Source organism: Amphibalanus amphitrite, unplaced genomic scaffold (assembly GCF_019059575.1).
Source record: "Amphibalanus amphitrite isolate SeventyFive unplaced genomic scaffold, NRLGWU_Aamphi_draft 000062F_arrow, whole genome shotgun sequence".
Taxonomy (NCBI): Eukaryota; Metazoa; Arthropoda; class Thecostraca; order Balanomorpha; family Balanidae; genus Amphibalanus; species Amphibalanus amphitrite.
Window position 1 is genome coordinate 603,501 of NW_024881558.1, and position 20,754 is coordinate 624,254.

The following is a 20,754-nucleotide window of genomic DNA, read 5'->3' on the forward strand; positions in this document are numbered from 1 at the left end:
ATTTAGCTACTTCGATCACGATGTTCCGACTTTTGTTGGCCGAGCTGTGCCCGCTCTATTCTTACCAAACTTTTGTTGGGTTGTTTGGAAAGATGTGGCGTTTGTTTGTTGTTTGGCTCCACGGGGCATACGATGACAAGGCTATCCCGTATTATCTTTCGCTAATGATCTGTCTGTTCATCTCGACGGCTCGCTGGCGCTGCAAATGCCGCCGTCTGGCCCCTGAATCACGTGACCGAGCTCAGCTGACAGCGGCGTCTGGCACAGACCCCACGTGACCGAGCCAATCTCAGAGCAGCGTCTGGATCAGACATCACGTGACAGGCTATCAGACGGCAGCTATATAGTCCCTCGGCGCCTCGCGACCCGTCGAATCAGCTCAGGGGCTGTCTCGCGGTTATGATGAGTGTCGCGGCGCGGACAGAATGTGATTGCTCAGGCTGACCCGTCGCTCCGCTGACAACCTCTTCGACCGATCCGGGGGTGACCCGCCGTTCTGCGACACCCCTTCCAGCCTGTCCGATGACCCGTTTTGGTCCTCTCGCGGCTCTCACCACGGGACTTCACCCGCTCCGTGGAGCCGCGCAGCAGGCAGCATTCCAGTGTGCGCTGTCACTGCAGGGTTAGTCACCGGATGCGCTGGTTCGGGCTAACTGAGCTTTCTGATGATTGCAGACGCGACATGGCGGTGGCTGCATTTGGAATGTCAACCTTCAGCGACTCGGGGCTGTGAATCAGTGACTGTGGAGGGTAGTCGCTCCTTTGGATACTCAGTTGATTAGGTTTTAGAGGTCCACTTTTCCACCTGTTCGTCCACCTGTCTGTCCACCTGCCTGTCCACCTGTCCACTTGCGGTCGCCTGTCCAGCCGGCGTCGTGTGCCGATGGCTCCGATAATGCATCTTTTTCACATGTCTCTCTCTCTCTCTCTCTCTCTCTCTCTCTCTCTCTCTCTCTCTCTCTCTCTCTCTCTCTTTCTCTCTCTCTCTCTCTTTCTCTCTCTCTCTCTCTCTCTCTCTCTCTCCTCTCTCTCTCTCTCTCTCTCTCTCTCTCTCTCTCTCTCTCTCTCTCTCTCTCTCTCTGCAGTCTGCAGTCTGCAGTCTGCAGTGTCACCTGCAGATGTGGTCTGGTTAAAATTCTTCAAATAGCGTCCGTCTTCATGGAATTTATGCTGTGCTAACTAGCCATACACCTTGTATTAGAAAGCCAACCTTATCTGAATTGGGAGTGTGTCGGTAAATCAAAAGGTCTATTTTACAGATAGAGTATTCATAACCCTTGGTCACGCTCGCATTGGCATTGGGGTCAAACCATTAGATTCAGTGGGGTACGCCCCGTTCTGTTCTCGAGCCAAGTTTTGTTGGCATCCTCTCGCATTTTACATTTCTGGCGGCGAATTGACGTGTCACGGTATCTCTGTATCGGAGACGGCGGATGTCATGTCACAGGTCTGTGTCACGGTGTCACTGGTTTGTGTCACGGTGTCACGGAATTCGGTTTGTGTCACGGTGTCCCAGACGACGACGGCCCGGACTGTGATGCTAGGTAACCTAAGCAAGGCGAACTGAATGCACTTGGGCAGGCACATTTTCTAGTTTCCACGCTTCCATCGAGACGAGACTTCAGTTTGATACCAGTAAAACTAAAAAAGAACTAAAAAACAGGTGATACAAATAAAAGTTATCGCCAGGTCTGCTCTAAAACGCCACATTTTAACGTTCAATCAGACCTGTGGATAACCACATCACTTGAGACGATATCTATGCCCTATGGGCTATTAATGCTATGCATGAGATAACCCACAGATAAGCTTTAGCTGTCGCTTTGACCTTCGAGCACTCAGCATTATCGCTAGATACGTGTAGCTGCTCAGTACCATGTAATCTGCCACTGGAATGATGCCACTGGTATTGTAGCCCAAGCCCCGCGTGACCTCGGTGTTGTGTGTCGCGAATAGAGTGCTGTGGCATACACCAGAGCTCCCGGCCCGCAATTTGATCAGGTACTACATATAAAGCCTACAGGTGAAAAGGATAGTTGTTGTTCGTAGTAACAGTAGCATTCGATGTCCATGCTGTACCGTGTCGCTTTGTTACCGCGGATAATGGAAGGGAGGGTGAACTCTTAGGGGCGGGGCGGGACGGGGGAGGCTTCACTCTTCGCCAACGGGACGGTAGGCAGGGAGGGAGATCATGTATCGAATAATCTATCGAAAAGTGGTGGCGGTGCATGCCAGGAGCCAGCCCACCGAACCGGACCGGAGTGACCTAGCTCGGTCCGGAACACTCCTACCGGGCATTAATTCCGGGTCTCGTCCCGTCAGTGAGTCCCTTCCTCTACGCACTGCTCCGGCCCACTTCAACTGCGCCGTTCTTCGAGCGACGGCACTTCGCGTCCTTATTCAAGGGACAGTCGCGCGTTGTATAGCATACATTTCTTCATATGAAAGTACAGTCACTCACGCTGCGTCGCTCCACCTCCCCCGCTGAGCTGGTGCCTTCGGGCGGCGTCGCCACTCTCAGCCTCCTGTGTGACGTCATCGAGTGAACTGTGTGACGTCATCGAGAGAACTGTGTGACGTCACAACTCAAGGTGCGTCACCCACTGCGCGGGGTCACGAGCTGGGGTGAGGTGAAACCTCGCGCGGATGAATGCTATCGGTGACCCACACTGACGTCATCAGTCTGCTGACTGTCGGCGGTCCGGTGACTATGACGTCACTGGTTTATCAGTCAGCTGATGTGCGCGTTTAGAGCTGAATCACCGGAATCACCACTTCCTTCCCGCCGGCCACCGAATTCGTTGTGCGTCAGCGATACTTCCTGTGGTGATACAATGTTTAAGTGGTCTGCGTATGTCGCCGTGGCAGCTAACCGTCCGTGAGTCTGTGGGCCGCGTGACGTTACCCCTCCCCTTCCTCCTCCTGGGGGCTGCTCAGAACCAGTGTTACCACCAACATCGTCAATAACTATCGCGGCGGCGACGGTGACGACTGTGACAGTTGTTTTTGGCGGCGTTGTGACGCCGGCGACAAATTGATCCGCCTTGCTCACGCACCGTGGCCCAATTATGGCTGATACGACGCTTTTGTGTTATAAGACAAATTGGAGGAAAATAAGGACGGCGAGGAGGTGGTCGGAAAAAACGTGCGTCACGCGCGTGTGATATTATAGGTATACACACACACTTATATGGATCTAGGGTCTGAGCCATGCAATATTCGACGTGCTTCCTGACAAACGCTTCCGTGCTTCCTGACTTCAAGGATTCATATTTTTTGCCGCTGCAATTGTGTTTGTTGGATGGTCGTTTTTTGAGGCAGTAACCGCAGTAACTCACTTTCCTCCAGAGCAGCAAGTTGCAGTTGGTTGAACTGATAGGGCCGTCGGCCAAACTCTTTCGAAGATAGATCATCCGCTTGCTTCCCTCTGGTGCTGGAACTGAGCCGTCCGGCACAGGAGGTGACTTCAGCACACCCCAGACGAGGTACAAGCCAAAGCACGGGGAAAAGGAGGCTGCGGGTCAGGCTGAACTATACGATCGACACTGTTGACGGGCTGGCCCCAAGCGGCCATCCCCGTCGACTCTCCAGTGGAGACTGGAGAGAATGGAGAGTCTCCACTGACGTACCGGACGTCCGGCGAACTCAGTTCCGGTCGATAGCCGACTGTGCTGAGCGGACACGCGCCCACGCGGCGTGAAGCGATAACGAGTTTCATTGTTCGGGATTATGGCCGGCTGTTTGGTCTCCACACTCGTGCCTCAGCGTCTGACGTCGTTATATCGTAACCTTGCCCTTGAGAGACGAGCTGAAGTTATTGTCTCCGGCCTGCCAAGTTTTTATGTCCGTCAGCAGGTTTTCAGGCCTGTTCCCGGTCTCAGTTGGCACTCGAACCGCTCCTCACTCTCCCACAGGTCACTTCTCAGTCTGCTCGGAGCTGTTGCTCGCTCGTTCGGGCTGATGCTGACTGCATCTCTACATGTTTTCCAGATTCGTGACTGGAATTTTCTGACGACAGCATTTCATCAGAAAGGCTAGCCGCGCCTTCCTTTTCCCTACTTGTGCCAAACTGAATTTGTCTGTCTGTATAGCTACTGTAGAATAAATTCCTCCTGCTGTTCGGCCGGCCAACAGAGAAGGCGATATACCACTCCAAGTCCAGGACCCCGATCCGCATGCAGCGCCTTTGCGCTAGTGGACGGCTTGGACGTGACGTGCCGCTGTATAGTGCCGGTGCGGAGCGGGGCCGGTGTCAGGCCGGTGTGTAGCCGGTGCGCGGGGCTGGTTTAGGGCCGGCCGGTGCGCGGGGCCGGTCTAGGCCCGGTGCAGAGGGTCGGCGGGCCGTGCGATCCGCGCCCATCTCAAGGTCAGCGGGTCGGGCCGCCGCCGCCGCCGCCAAGGACAAGGTCCGACGTGGGCGCTGACCGCGGCGGCGGCCGCCCCGCCGGCCCCGCCCGGATCGACGTGATGCATTCTGCACGTGAGAACTGCCGGCCGGCCGACCGGCGCGCGGCAAATGGGCGTCGAGCAGCCGTGGGAAGGCGAGGCGGACCCGGCAGCAAACGTGACTCCCCCTCCGACCCCCTTCCCACTCCTCCCGCGGCTGGAAGGGGTGCGGCTCCAGGCGACCTTGCACCAACACATTATGAATTTATCATCGGGAGCTGTGACGCCCGTGGCCAGACCGGTTGGTGCTCGTTCATCATAGCAATGAATACGAATTAGCGATTGTCTGCGATTTTTAGCCACCACGATTTATGGTTATTAGTTATGACCACGTTGATAGTTAGGGAGGAGATGGTTTTTTCTTTACGTTATTCCACTGGCGTTTTGGCCCACAATCATCTTGTAAGTTTGTGCTGGCAGACAAATCACAAAGTTTGTGCTGGCGGGCTAATGTTTGTGCTATGCTTGTCCGCCACTCCCCATCTTTTCCCGACGTCGGGCGGTTACACTGGGCGCGATTGTCTGAGAGGCTGGCGCGGCTCTGAGTGGGTATTGTGTTCGCTGCGGGGAGCGATGCACTTACGCGAGTACACAGACGGGCGGGCGGTGCCGGGATCGGACTGGGAGGGGCCGGCCAGACCTGGACTGTCTCCAGCCGCCGCAGGGCGGGGCAGGTGTCCGTGGCTCCAGTCACTCCTGTAGTCGCACTGCAACGGGTCTCCTCCTTCAGCGATCTGCAAGATCAGGCGATCCCAACCGGGCGCGCCTTCTGTCATTTTCGACTGATTTCTTCTCCCAACTCACCCCTTCAGCTTCTGTTGATTAACCCGCGCCCCACTGGGGTCTGTGTATAACACGCCCTACTGGGGGGGGGGGGCTATTCATAGCCCCCCTCCTAACTCCGAAACTACTGGGCCGATCGTCAAAATTCAAACGGCGTCTGATAGCCCCGGAAAAACTGTCGAGCGAAACCTAATTTCATTGACCTCGAGGTCACCGATGACGTCACAGGTCAGGTCAAAGTAAAAATTATTAGCATTTTGGCTTGTTCACATTTTTGGCTCTGGCCGCCGTCTTACAAGTCAGATCACGCTCATTTTTGGTTTCCGCACTCGTGAACAGATTCTCTAGATACCTTGAGGGTACCAAACTTGTACTTTGATTTTCAGGTCAGGGTCAGGTCATCACAGGTCACGAAAATATTATACCATGCGTCGGTCACGTGACACATGTTTTATGGTCCATTTAGGCCATAGATTTCGAATTTGATGTCGTCTGTGTCATTCGAGGTCATTTGGAGTCAAATTTAGCTTAGGTCAGGTCACTTTCAGGTCAAAAAGGTCAAATTTTGAAGTTAAAATTTTTCAACAAAAAAGGTGTCTATTGAATGCAGTTTGAGCTCAGGAACACGATGGTGCCATTTATATTGGTGTACGATGTCAAATACGTACTGGAAAATTGATTTGAAAAATTAATAATTGTGATTTTTTTTTGCAATAATGCGTATAACTTGGCCATTTTTGAAGATATTTAGCTAAAACTTGCTAGAGTTAGTCATAATCATGCGTTCTGTCACATATATTCCGTTTTTTTTTTCGAAAAGTCAAAATCTTTTTGGAAAAAATAGAAAAATATAAATTTTGAATATTATTATATAAAATTTTCGTAATTTACAAAATTTTGAAAATCCGAGATATGTGCTGTTTTAGAGTCATATTTTTCCCAGGTTTATGTTTGTAGATATAAAACTTTATCGGAATTCACTGGGAATTTGCTTCCCAGTGAATTCCGATAAAGTTTTATATCTACAATCCGAGATACCTAGCAGTTTGATAGCGCGGTCAATTCTGAGTCCTTTCATGCAAAGAAATTGGATCTAGCTTAAAAACTGAGCTCTTGGGAGCGATTGCCGTGGTTCAATGTTTTGCGTCGAAATCGGACGAACATGACGTCACTCTGACGTCATTTCCGGCCGACCTATGGTAGCTACGAAGTTCAAATTTTGACACAAGGTGTCAAATTGATGCAGCCGAAGGTACTGAAAGTTTGGCGTCGATCCGTCAAGCGGTTTGGAAGTTATTGCAGAAAAACGGGAGGGGGGCTATAAATAGCCCCCCCCCCCCCCAGTGGGGCGCGGGTTAACCAGATTATCATGCCTTCTCTCCTCGAGCCCAATCTCTATAGAAGGCCAAGGCTTTGTCAAACTATTCTGTTAATACTGTCCTCCCCTTCGCTCAAGTGAAGTTAACTCCATTCAGTCAATTGAAGTCTTGGTTGTCTTGGAAGTTTTGGAAAAAAGACGGTACTTATCGGACCGTTGTTCAATTCTATTCGGCAGGGTTGATGCACATTATTTGCTTAAAACCTCCGCCGACGACAGAGCGTGTGTTTGGCCCTATTTTTCGTTCTATTTCGGTATCCTCGGGCCTCGGGGTTCCTTTGATGTCGCCCCACACACATATGCGTGTGGGTGTGGGTGTTTGTTTGCCAGGCGGGCCTATACGCGGCCCGAGGAGACACCTGCGGGCGGCAGGCCCCCGCTCGATATACCTGTGACGCAATGGTGCACCGTGACAATCTGATTATGCGTGTCGTGCGGGCTGCGGACACTATACGAGTAGGTGCTGCGTCCAACCTGTCACAGTGCGATTTTGGATGTGACGACGCCCCGTCGCCCATATCATATCTAGTAAACTCTTAACGGGTCCGCTGTGACCGTTGACGAGCAGCATGACGTGATGTCGCATGGGATCTCGTTGTAAATTTCTGCTCTGCTATATTTTGTGCGGCCTCTTCTCGCTAGCGCATAGGACTGTCACAGAAGTGGCTCAGTCCCGGCGGGGTTTGACTCGCCACCTGTGCTCCTCAGCTGGTGCGGCAGACGTCCCAAGCCGCGCTCTTTGCGGAGAAACTTAACACGCGCTGGGCGGGCGGCAGCCTCACCCGTCATCTGAATAATGCTAACGAGGCGGCCGCATGCATTAGTGGGGTGTAAAATTGCTGTGGGCTCGGCGCCGAGCCTCCGAGGATCTAAAGCCGCCTCACACCGGGCGCGGTCCGTACAAATTCCCGGCCGACTCCCGTCCCGTTCGAGTCTCCGCAGTCCGCAGTCATATGTATCCACCTTTTCTGTAGAGGGTTTTGCTTCTACATTGGATCGAACGCTTTATTCGGCCATTTTATGATTATTCCGCCGTCATATATGGTTGGATTGGCCCGTCTGTTGCTCAGTTAGCGATGATCACCAGCAGAAGGTCGGAAAGACTGGAAGAAATTAGCCTGAGGTAGGGATCTGCCTGGTGCTGGTTAACCTCCCCTGGACGGCCATTCAGGACCCCAAACCTGGGCGATAGGTGTGCTGACCGGAGTAACAGTATAGACTGAGGTGACCCAGGAGGACGGCCGCCGATGGCGCGTTTGGGTGCCAACTGTTTTGCACTGGTTTGGCCATGGGAAACACTGTGATTACCGAGCCGGCCCCACTGGCTACTGGGGACTACGGCATGGCGTGGTATGTGCTGGCGGTGCCCATCTCATATGCAGCTGCCGAACTGACATGCTCACAGACGTATGTAAACGACTACCGCTGAAACCGGGCGCCCGTCACCGCGTGGTCCCATGGGAGCTGTTTAATGTGACTTGTTCGTGTCGGTGGGCTAGTCATCACCAGCTGTTCGGTGACCAGTTTCAGCCGGCTCTGTCGGTCTTGTGTGACGCTGGGTGGCCATTTGACGGCTCCTGTATGTGTCACTGTGGCTGTGAGGCACCGAACACCTGTGTAGTAGTCGGTCACCTGACTTGCCATTCCCCTCTTTCACAGGTGCACAGCCACTAGACCGAGCGACACCGAGCGGGAGCCACGCCCGAATCGCTAGAGCACATCGTTAGGGACGGCCTGCCGTGTGAGGAGCGTCCGCTGACAGTGCTGTGAGAGCCTGCCTCGTGAGGACGGTGCCCGACGGGAGGAACTCGTGAGGACTGTGGTTGACGGGTGCAGCTTGTGAGGACCGGCAGGAGGAGGTCGTGAGGACGGTGACCGGCGGGAGGAGCGCCCCCCGGCTCAGTGAGAAGTGCTGTGTGTGTTCGGTGCGGCGCGCGTGCAGTATGTGTCCGGTGTGCGGCGCGGCGGGCGGCGCACGCCGATGACGTGCCGGCTGAGTCGCGTCGGCCGTCCCCGCAGCCCTCGGCTCGTCGCCGGTCATGTTCTCCTACTACAGCTACGAGCGTCACTGGGCCGACAGCCTGCTGCTGGCGCTCTGTCTGCCCGTCCTGGTGCTCTGGACCGGCTACTGGGGCGTCCACCTCATCGGTCTCGTCTATGCGTGAGTACTCCAGTCTCAAACCGATCATATGTGACATTTCATTCACATATAGTGCACATCCCGTGCCTCACAGTAGTACAATTGCATTAAAAGTTGATACGTTATGGCCGGTGAAGTGCTTTTGTCTGTTCAATACGATGTTTACAGTGCAGTACTTAGATAGTGAGTCACCATGCATCCAACAGCAGAATCGATGACACGTTTATCTTCTGTGCACACTCACCTGAACATCATGTGGTTCTTATGTTACAACATGAAAGGTGTAAAACGTTCGTGATTTAATTTACATCACACGACGGTGTCTAATGATACTGTTGGCGGTCTCCACTCGTCAAATTATTCAGGACCACGTGTGATAGTGCATGTTTGCAGACCACTGCAAGCTTTCATTCATTTCAAAAGTCCCGCGGCATGAATTTGTTAAATATTTCCCACGATTCGCCTCATAAACGTCACTGCAGTCACGGTACTGTGACCGTGAGGGGTAGCGCCCGGAATTGGTGGACAGGAGGGAAGTGATTCACATATCTACAGATCTACAACAGGTGGATTCACCACAACGGAAGTGGGCGAAGGGTTGAGCTGGCATCCGGTGGGGGTACATGACAATAACAGACAGCTGGCTCCGATTCCAGACACAGGGGCGCTGATTAAGTTGGATACAGTGTAAAGAGGCAGGTGGAGGGAGGGATGAGAAAGGTATAAAAAATGGTTAGGTACCCAATGTTTCTCATCCTCTGACTGAGTTGACCTCTCTTGTCCGTCATGAAGCAATCCGCTAAAATTCTCGCTGAAATTCCTCTTCAAAACCCCTCCGTAAATCAGCATTCGTTTTGCTGGGCGAGCACTGGCGGTTCCATTTAATGGAACGATGCGCATCACTCATCAGTGTGATTAAAATAAGTTGCTTTGGAAGCCTGGGAACGCGAGTCTCTGGAGACAAATTTTCTCATTTCGGTAGTTATTTGAAACGATCCCATACTTTCTGATATCCTACCATATTGCACCTGTGTCCAGGTGTCCTGAAAACGGCCCGCTCTCGTGAAATAACTGGTGTGACGGGGGGTGCAGCCAGCATGGACGGAAGTCGGACCGAGAGAGTTATCCACTGCTCTGTGGATCGTGACGACCGCAGAGCCTGGTGATGCTGGTTATACGGGATGTGGTGGCGATAGGACGGATGTTGACTGACCGGAAGAGACGGGAGCCACGCGGCGGTGCCACGAGCGGAGACTCGGATCATACCCTCACCTCGGGGATGGGGTGGGGTATGGCCAGCTATCTATAACCGCCGCTGGGAGCTGCTAGGAGCCGGATATGGCAAGGAGGGGCGTGGCGACTGCCGTGGTGGCGGTGCGTCACGCTGTGGTGATGGTAGGGTGACGGTGTCGTCATCCCCCGACCCTCCCCGGTCGCCTCGCTCCCTCCCGCCGAGCTGAGCGGATCAGCAGCAGCTGCAGAGTAACAACACTTGTCCCCCGCCGTACCGCCGGCTGTGCGCTCCAGACCGGTGGCATACATATACTGGGGACCGGCCGGATACACGGCCGGCAGTGGTACCTCGCCAGCCGGCAGGTGCAAAGCTAGGAAATGTTGCACTGGAAGTTGCAGAGCTGTGATCCCCATCGCGATATTACTGTGTCATATGACCCACGAGGCGGCGCTGGTGCGGAGCGACGCGGGCGTTCCTCGCTCTCCGCGGCCTGTTCCGGATTGTGTGCAGTGCACACTGCACACTCAGCCGGTCTCCCAGGCCTGTTACACTTTCCCGACCTGCGCTGAGTTCCAATCTTGGCAGCCAGGTATATACAAAAGTCTGCTATGTGGAGAATGTTCCTGCGGCGGTTTGCAGCTCTGGAGTTTCAGGCCGCTGAGGGGAAAGATCAGACGGGTCTAGTGAGCAGGCCAGTCTTTTGACGAGTTAGTGGGAGATGTTTATCTTCTCGGGCGAGGTTTGTGTGAGGCAGCGTGGAACGCCGTCCGGGAGGCACAGCATAGCCGGTGCTTCACTGCTTATCTTTCTACCGGGGAGCTGAGGACTGGGCTCGCCGTACAATGGGAGCTACGGTCTGTCCCCTGTCGTCCTACAGTTGTAGCTGTGCCTCACAAAGGACCGCACAGTGTGCCTAAGGGCCGACGAGTCGCCGCCGGTAAATGGGCACTGGATGGATCTGCAATGTCTCCGAGGAAATGGAAATCGATAGCGGACAGTGGCGCGTCTCATACACGTAATTGAATCCATCGGCGTGCTTCTGACGTCACGGAGTATCATTAGCGACTGAATGGTAAACTGAAGCGTCGGCAAACGCAGGCCGGCCGCCGTGTCGTCGTATGGACGGAAAATTGCCCGGTTTTTGCACGGGAGGTCGGTAGCGAAGATAGTGCGCCGACCGGCCACCGACAGGCGCTCGCCGGTGTGCCTCACGGTCGTTCGATACGGACCAATACTAACCAGACGGGGTCGACATCGGCACGGACGCGTCACAGATTGAAGTGGCCCAGGTCAGGGCCGATCCGCCGTGCACGGATATGAGGGCTGCGTGATTGGAGGGGCACCGATCGACCCGCATTGGACCGTGCCCGGGCGGTGAGGGCGGCCTCATTTTCCGGAGTAGAGGTGTACATAGTCAGAAATTGTCCTCCAGCGGTCATCAGAATCACAACCGGATTGCTGGTCACTTAATAAATATTTTCATTTATTAAATAGATATTCCCATCCCACTCTAAACGACTGACTGTCAGTCATTCGTCCCGTTCGTCCACTCCACTTGGCAACCCGCGCTGACCCCGCCCTCTCCCGCCCATTAGCCGACTCGCCCACTGTCCCCCTCCCCTCGGCCTCCCGGCCGGGGGCGGTGACCGCGGAACTGCCTCCCGCACTGCCGACAGGGACGCCGATCCCATCATCGTCGGCGGTGGCCATTTTACTCGGCAGCCGGCCGGGGCGACGGGAGGCGGTGAGCAAAATCTGCGCGGCGTTGCTTAACGCCGTATCGATCCAGCCGCGCCCTCTCCCCTCATTCCCTCGCCTCTATTCTCCTTCCTGTCCTGTATATGTTGCAGGCACTTTAGAAAATCAGTCATTTTGTAAAATGCCTAGGCATTTTACAAAAAGACGGCTGTTTGAAAAATGACTGAACGCAACCAGGCTTTTTTTAAAATGGCCAGCCATTTTACAAAATGACTAGGCATTTTGCAAAATGCCTGACCAGCATGGAACGTAGATCCCACTACAGATACTATGGCCAACAGTTTTTGGACGTCTTCCTATACCCATATAGGTATGTACGTGTTGGCAGGCCCGGTTGATGTACCTACAATTACATGTAAACGAATGAGTGTAGTCTTTGTTTGATTGTGTCTTTGTTTGACAGCTTTGAGTACCTACTTGCATGGTCCCAGCTAAAAATATCAAGCTCCACATCGGGAGAATCATCAGGTCGCTTGGGGTAGGACGAGAGCGTTGGTTTCAGAAGACACTAACGCCTAAGTGTGTGGGATCGAATCCTCGCGACCTCTAATGGTTTTACAGATACAGGCCGGCATAGGGCCAGTCGTTTGTTGGCGCTCCAGATCGATCATTTTAAATCCAGCAGCGTCGCTGACGTGGGGGTTGGAAATGTCGCGGGCCTGCACTTCTCAAAATAGAGAGAGGTAGGTATGGACTTCCCACTGCTAAACTCCTCTGGTCATAATGCTGGACTCCTCGGTCCACCTACACACTACCAAAACGTATATAATTAGGTAGGTACTCGTATCTACAACACGCTGCTCAGTCATTTTGTAAAATGGCTAGGTATTTTGTAAAATGCCTAGGCATTTTGCAAAATGACTGAAGAGTTAGTCATTTTGTAAAATGCCTAGGCTTTTTGCAAAAAGCCTGGAAAATCAGGCATTTTGCAAAATGCCTAGGCATTTTACAAAATGACTGATTTTCTAAAGTGCCTGCAACATATACACACATTGCCGTCGGAGGGAGCGGCACCACGAGGGTGATGTTCCCCAGGATCAAGCCCAATTGCTGACGTTTTTAGGGTGGTGTCTACCCGTCGAAATATCGAGCGAGGGATGAGGCCGGCGGCTGGCTCGCGTGCGTTGTTTTGCCTACTTCTGCCATGGCTGGCTTACTTATGGCTGGATGCTAGCGTGTGCACGCTGCACACTGCATATTACATCATGGTCCTTGGGGCACCCTCTCCCAGGTCTGCTTGACAGACAAATCTACTCTATGGTACCGGTGCGCTGCTCCCGGCCGTGTAAAGCTGGCAGCGACCATCCAATGCCCGAAGAACCCTCTCAATTATTCATGTTGCAATCAGGGCGATGGGCCCGGATGGTTCCGTGCCGCGCCAGCTCATGGGCCCGGGAATTCTGCCAGAAAGTCGTGGCAATGAGATAACGTTTATACTGGCGTTAATGTCAGAGTTTATGTGGCTTTGGCGTGGTTGCGAAGTAACTTTTTGTGGTTACCAAAATTTAATAATGCTGTCATGTTGTGTTTCCTCTCTTCTCCTTATCTCCTCTGGTTCCGCCTTCTCCGTCTCCGTCTTCGCCTCTTCTTTCCTCTCCCCTCATCACATTTTCTCTGCTTATCTTACCTGCCTCAATCACTCTCTTGCCGTCGTTCTCCAGTATTCCCTGTCGTCCACTTTATTTGATTCTCCGTCTCCTTATCTGCGCCTGGCCTGGCAGCCTCTCGGCCCATGCTCTGAGCCCCTGTCGGCGGGTCTGGCGACTCGGCTGCTCGCCGACCGAGGGCGTCTAGCCGCCGCCGACAATCCCGTATCGATCGGTGGGGGAGGGCGGCCGGGCCAGACGGGCGGGAGGTCGTCGGACCACCGCCGCCCGAGGACCGCCCACCCGCCCACCGCCCACGGCCCATGGCCAGTGGTCACCCAGACCCACCGTCGCCACCCCCCCACCCCCCACCCCTCCCCTACCGTACTGCGGCGGGTCGGACCGAGCAGAGCTGACTAGGTCGTGAGGACACAGAGGAAGGACGGGCAGGTTCGGGGCCGTTTTTTGCCAGTGGACCGGCTCTCAGAACTACTCCCTCAGTGTAGGAAAACACGACGGTCCACGGCGAGCGAGCGAGGAGGGACAGACGGGCTGCCGTGTGGTGCAGGGAAGACGGCACTGGGAACTGGTCAGAACTACACAATGCTGTGCGATAATATAATGGGACCGCGCCGGTCAGCCGGCGGCCGCTGACAGGACGGCGGGCTAAACTGGGCCACGCATGTCTGATAGATGTCGAGATATGAGCGGCCGTGACGCTTCGGCTGTCATTGGGCACAGTAGGACAGACAGCAGCTCGTGGCCTGCGAATGGGATCGCGCTCTCCAAATATTTGCGAATTGATGTGTGGGAACGTAGAGCCAGTGGCCGTTTCGCGAATTGAGGGCTCTGCGGTTCCATCGGTGGAGCTCTCCTCTTTTGTGGCGCTGCTCTCCCTTTCAGTCTGTCACGCCGCTTGCACAGCTAAAGCTAGGTCTGACGGACTGCCGCCTTCTTCGTGAGGCATATCGTGATGTCGGACATTTCTGCTCTCCGTGTTAAACTCTCGTTGGACGGGTGCGTTCAGCCTCCATGGGCGCTGCTCCGTGTCGTGACAGGGGTCTCCGGTCGGCCTATATAGAACCCACTGAGGTCGCGGAAGGCCGGCGCCGCCCCGTTCGGTTACACTGGCGGACGTTAGGGAGGGGCGGCGGGCTTATCGGTCCACTGTGTGTTCGACCCAGTGCCACAGCTGCATATCGACCGGCGTGGGCTAACGCACGCAACACACACAATCCACACACACAATCCACACGGCGCTGCGTTCCGCCTACCAATCACAGAACGGCAGTGCAGCGCCGACGTCCTAATTGGCTGTCAAAGCGCCGCGCCACTGCAGAGGGCGACTCGCGGCAGACGGCGGTGCAGCGTTTCACGGCGCCCCGGCTCCCGGAAACCGGGCCGAGCCGGGGCTGGGTGGCGTGGGCGCCGACGTTAGTCGATGGGCGCGTCCACGGAGCGGCGGCCGACACAATTACCGGCGACGGACGCCACTTGGCGTGGCAGCGCTCCATTACGGGCCCGGCGCCTGAGTCTGCAGGAAATCAATGTCATGGCTGTCTGAGCGCCGCACGGTGAGACAGTGCACCTGCTTGGCGGCTGCGGGCTGGAGACAGGACAGGGTGCTGTCTGGTCCGGCGACACGAACACTGGACAGGGCGCCGGCCGGCCGGCGACACGGACTGGGGCGCCCGCCGTCCGGCCGTCTGGTCGGGCGCCGGTGGTGTGAGACCGGCACAGCTAGCGGCGCAGCCAGGATACCCAGCAGACAGTGTGGCTGCCCTGCCAGTGCTGATGCTGTCTGTCAGGGTCCCGGACACGGCTCCTGCCGCCGGCAGACCGACGATGACTGTCGGGAATGATGTCTGTGACGGCCCGGTCCGTGCCCACCGCCCGGAAACCGGCCCCACTGCACCTTCAAGGTCGCCTGCCGGAGCGGCCACTTTCTGCTGTTGTGAAAACCCGGCTGGCCCGGCTGGTAAAACTGGTCTGTATACTAACCAGGTACGCGATAAACGTGTATCTATCTGTCAAACAGCGTATGTTACTCTAAGCCGGTTATTTACTTAGCTGGGGCGAAACCTTGTCAGAGCTCTATTGCGTCATTCTGTTGGCTCTGCTCCGTTCTGTGGTAGCTGGAAAAGCTCCCCTACCATCGCCACTCCCCACCCCTCTGCACTCTACTGAGAGCGCCGCGCCTCTCCTTTACATAATCCTCCTAGCCTCTCCCCGGTCCGACATATGTACAATCGACATTCCACGGGGTGGCGCGCTCCCAGAGTTCCGGGCCTGTTTCCGGTCCGGGCTCCGGCCGCGGTCCGCGGGCCACGAGGCGACGACAGCGTCCCTCCCACATCCTGCCCCGCCCCGTTCAGCCCCACCCCGCCCCGCCCCGCCCCGGCTCCGGTCCGTTAGCCGCTACTGCCCGATGGGCCCTGTCCCGTGTCCGACCATGGCGCCGACCAGAAGGTCGCGCCCTTCCCCGCTCTGCATGTTGGCTTCATCCATTCTGTTCTAATTTCACCGGCTGTCTGGTTCGGTCCGGTGCCACGCTCTCTCTCTCTCTCTCTCTCTCTCTCTCTCTCTCTCTCTCTCTCTCTCTCTCTCTCTCTCTCTTCCTCTTCCTCTTCCTCTCCCTCACAAGCAGCCCAGATGGCTCCGCCCTGCGCAGTATCAACATACATCACGTTGTATGTTGATACTGTGCGTAACACCGGCGGCTCGTAACGACCCTGGGCCAGTGCTGGAGACCTGTTGGCCATCCACCAGATTCCCTGTCGCCAGATTTGGTAGACAGATACCACCCTACCATCCAACCCAGATGTGCAGATACCCACCAGATACTCAGCCGTTAGCCTCGACCTGACCACCATATATTCAACTAGCAGATACGCGAAGACGTCCAATAGTCCAGCGGCCAGCACAAACCCGACCCTGGTAGCCGAATGCCCACTGCCGAAGTGCCGAGCTATGGCAGGCATCCCGATACTGGGTGGTGGTTTGGCTTTGGAACACCGTTCTTTCTCACCTTTGCTGTCTGCCGACGCTTTTAATCCCCCCCCCCCCAACCGCACCTGGGTGATATGATTTATCGAGATAAACGTGTTAGAGACTCAGGTGGGGTGTGGCCACCGCATACGAAGCTGGTCGTCAAGATTTTGCACAGCGGTATCAACAAGTGGGACATGCTGTGTATCATGACGGTATACCGTCACTATAGTGACTATCGTATAATCGACTATCTGGGTCATCCGGGTGCTCAAAGGTTACTCCCGTGTTGATCTAACTAGGATGGGCCGACGATATAGTGCATGGCATGCTGACTCGAGTGAGTGTCGATTGCTTTTATAGTGCACACCGTACACTGTGCGGTGTACAGTGTGCACAATAATGATGCGATTGGAACCCGTATCCGAATAGTTTGATGCTCCTGTTGTGAATGGAGATGTGGTTCCAGCCTCCAGGGGTCCGCTGAGTCCGGTCAGGCGCCATCGGTTTCCGCGGAATTTATCGTGAATGCTTACTTTTCTACTGCCATGATAAATAAATTTTGAGGCTATTTATTCATCACCCGACGTCATTCTTTGACATTCCAACGATGTTTATTTTAAACACGATAATTGATGATCATTGATCAAGATCATGAACGACTGTTGGCTTCATTGATTATTCAGGCCCAAGTCGTACCCCGTTCTGTAATGTGCCCAGCCCATTGTAATTGCCATTGCAACTGCGCAATTATTATCCTAATATCTGACAGCAGCTTATGGGCATCGCTCGTCGTCCCGATTTATTAATCAGTGGTGCTGTCCGGTGCGGTAGTAGTGTCGTTTTGGACGGTATCAGTTTTAATCAGTCACTGACGAGGTACAGGTGGCAGGCACCTGCTATGGTCTGCAGCGTGGCCAGTTGATGACTGGTGACAGAATGTGTCTGCTACAATCTGTCAGCGCTCCGGCGTAGCCGCGCTGAGCCGGGATCCACCGAGACGCTCGGGGGAGGGGGAGGGAGGGAGGGGCTGAGTCTGCACGCCGGGGTCGCGAGGTCAGCCGCGCAGAGCGGGCGGCGGCTCTGCCACGTGACCGACCCTCCCCTCCTCCCCGCCCCCGGGGCGTTGGCAGTGACCTGAGATGAGCGGCAGGCACGGCCTCGGGGAGGGAGGGCGGGGGGTGGGACATTGGACAGGAAATTGAGACGGCGACCAGGCGGCGGCGATGGCGGTCGTGCGGTCAATACGGCGCCCCTGAGGCGTTCATGGCGCACTGTGCGCCGAGCCTCGCCGCCCAGGAGACGCGGCAAACGACACCTCTGGGGTTGCGGTCGACACCTTCAACAAACATGCGACATGTCTTGGCCGGGGGGTCAGGAGGGGGCGGGATGTGGTAGGGGTATGAAGTCCGAGGCAGAAGATTATTTGCTGTGGCCCAACCTTTGGATCATTGAACATTCAGCATTTCCATTTGCATAAATGAGCGATTTATTAGCAATTGATGTTTTCTTTGGAAGTGATCTTCTGTCTGTCGGATGCAGAGGTAACTATTTAACTAAATGCGGATAGCAGTGGAGCTGATAGCATTTATAAATTTTGTCACCCCGTCACTGAAATGCACTCCCAGGCCATTCTTTGTATACTTTTGCTATATTTGGAACGGTTTTCAGTTGATCTGCGTATCCTAATTTAGGCCTTATATTCTGAGACATAGGCTCTTTTCTCCAAATGTCAGTCAGAACTCGGCTGACCTTTCTGGGAATGGCATTACATTAGTCAATGAAAGAAGCTTTGGCTACTTACAGGGAAACGTAATAAAAAACTGACTGTATCTGCCATAAATCAATAGTGTGCCCTTGGCCGTAGCCCGTACTTCACCCCTGAGAGCATAATACGGTCTCTCGCCTTAGGCAATAGTAATACACTAACTCAATACGCTAACTCGGTCCGTTTAGCGTGCTAAGGTGCTAAACCCGCGGTATTTGCGCCGAAGGTGACCCTGACGCGTCCTGCGTAGTGCGTACCGTCTCTGTTCCCAGCATGCTGCGCCGCACAGCATCACTCCGCGTGTAAGAATCTTGGGCAGGACAACCCCCTCCCCTCCTGTACATAAAGTATGACACCTGCCTGCCCCGGCAGTCTTGCGTTTCTGGGACTGGGAACTTAGTTGTTTCCCGTTGATGAGCTGGCGATCGGTTAACATGCTTGCGGGTCTGGCTCGTAGAAGCACTGCAAATAATGATGTCTCAATCTGCCTCAGTCTCACTGCCTGGGAGTGCCGGGATCCTGCGCGCTGTAGATCTTTGAGTGCCGCTCCTCACGTGTATCAAGGCGTGGTGTGAGGTGGCTCACTATCAGACTATCGGTCGGGCCTGATAGTGACGCTCTGCCGGAGATCCCTGCTGGCTGCTGCCGCCACTGCCACAGGATTATACCGTTCTGAGGCGTTCGGCTCGAGCTGTTTCATGAACTTACTTGGCCTTCGCCCTATTGGAGATGTGGTGTCACGTCTCATCCGTGCCCATTCCGTCATGCACTGTTCTGTCATGTGCTTTTCATGTTATTCATTATGTTTTGTAGTTAATCCTCAGTGGCTCCGTTTTTGGTTGGGTTCCCGAGATCGTAATCCAGTGTGTCTGTGTCTGTCCGCTCTGACTGTATCGTGTCCTGCAGATCCTGTGGCCTCTCTGGGCCGGACCTGTCTCCTGATCCTGGTCCTCCTGAACCCATCGGGACACCATGACATCCTGGAGGTGGTGGTATCCTACACCTGCTCCCAGCCGTCCCACGCCGCTGCCATCTGTTCATCAACGTGAGTACCTACAGCTGCAACATCCTTTACTTACCCTGTGAGTCACTCAGATAGCCTAGAGCTCATTTATAGAGGCACGGCCTCGGCCGGGAATTCTTTACCGCGACACTGATCCGAGAACGGACGATATCGGCCCCTAACGACCCGATAGCCTTATCGGCCACACTTGGTGCCTTTACAAACCATTATCGCTGCCCCCTACGTTAGCATTTCGGCTCTGTAGTGTTCCGCCAGTCACGAAGTCGGATGACGTGAGTTGGACTCTGCTCCGGTGGCAGCGATGGTGGCCAAGAATATCATCGTGAGACAGGTGGTGGATTTGCCGGCATTTGGCCCTGACACTGCACGATAGATGACAGCGCTCACATTTCACGGCAGGAGCGGCTGGTGCCGGCGGCTGAATTGATAGAGCTGTGTGCGGGTGACGGGGGACGATTATGGCCATACGCGACCCAATGCAACTCGATTGGGGCTGAGTATCATTTCCGTCACTGCGAGTGGCGGCACTATGCTGCTGGGAGAGGCGGACGGAGTGGGAGGAGGTCGGTGGTGGTCACTGCCGATGACTGGCGTCGGCTGTGGCTCACGACACGTAGAGCTTGTCGCCTTATCAGATGTAGCGGCTATTTTCAGGGATCCGTGATCCGGGTCACGCGCTGACCTAGTCAGTGCTGTCCCCTATCTGGGCGGATGTTTGTGTTTATATGCGACATATCCTGGGTCGGGTTGAAATGAATCAGCAACACGCTGGCTCCCTTCCATTCGTCATGTCAGCGTTTTGTTGGGTGGGTGGGTGTCATCACATGCCGGTTTTTCCCAAATGGTGTCTCATCGGCCGTCTGTATGTATAACACGACGGACCCTCGGGACTGCGATGTTTCGTTTGTGTACACAAGGGCCTGCACCCTGGTCACCCGGTGGTGGCCTGTCCTTTGCGGGGTAGTACTCCTCCAGAACGTTGAATAATGGAGCAACTTCGCGGCCGTGAATAGACGGACGACTATTCACGACCTTTTCAGATACCTTAGAAGACAGACGGGGACGAGTCACATGACCCTCAGGACATAGGAAAACGGAAAGCATGGGCGGTAATGGAAACATCTTTCAGGGCTGGACAACTCATTCATCAGATCATAGTCTATTGGCGGGCAAAACTCTAAAACGTTAGTCAATCGAAGTGCGCCTTTGTCCAGTAATGTGTCGTCCCTTCCGGCCACTTGACCTGTGTGAATGACCTATCTGTTCCTACTGGCTGGTCCCGTCAGACCCCATCCGTCTGTCTGGCTCTGAACGGTCTGGGCAGGCAGAAGCCACGGCCCACCGACCGACTGTCCGGGAGACGGCCCCCCACGTCGGAGGAACGTCAGAGTGAGGACGTCGCTCGCCTGGCCCGCCGACTGGTCCGGATACACACACAAACAGTTGTCCATCTTAGCGCCGCTCCCGGCCCGGGTGGATGGCAGGATCCAGAGAACCCCAGTCCCTAGAGCCCTGAGAGGCTGGGCCGTGAGAGGCAATTGTGCTCGAACTGGGTGACTGGGTCCTGAGTGGAAATATCGAGCTCAGCAAGTAGTTACCCGGACGATCCAGGTAGCACTTTATGAGCGACTTGGAAATGAGGGCATTCG

At 54.9% G+C, this 20,754-nt stretch overlaps 1 protein-coding gene across 1 annotated transcript in view; it reads left to right on the forward strand.

Annotated features, from left to right (window-relative positions):
- Positions 1 to 20,754, forward strand: part of LOC122378598 (ceramide glucosyltransferase-B-like) — a 68,442-nt gene that overhangs the window by 12,844 nt on the left and 34,844 nt on the right. Inside the window, exon 2 of the mRNA XM_043359835.1 lies at positions 8,267 to 8,768. Within this exon, the coding sequence (XP_043215770.1) occupies positions 8,647 to 8,768 (122 nt within the window). The 5' untranslated portion in view covers positions 8,267 to 8,646. The remainder of the gene's footprint in view (positions 1 to 8,266; positions 8,769 to 20,754) is intronic.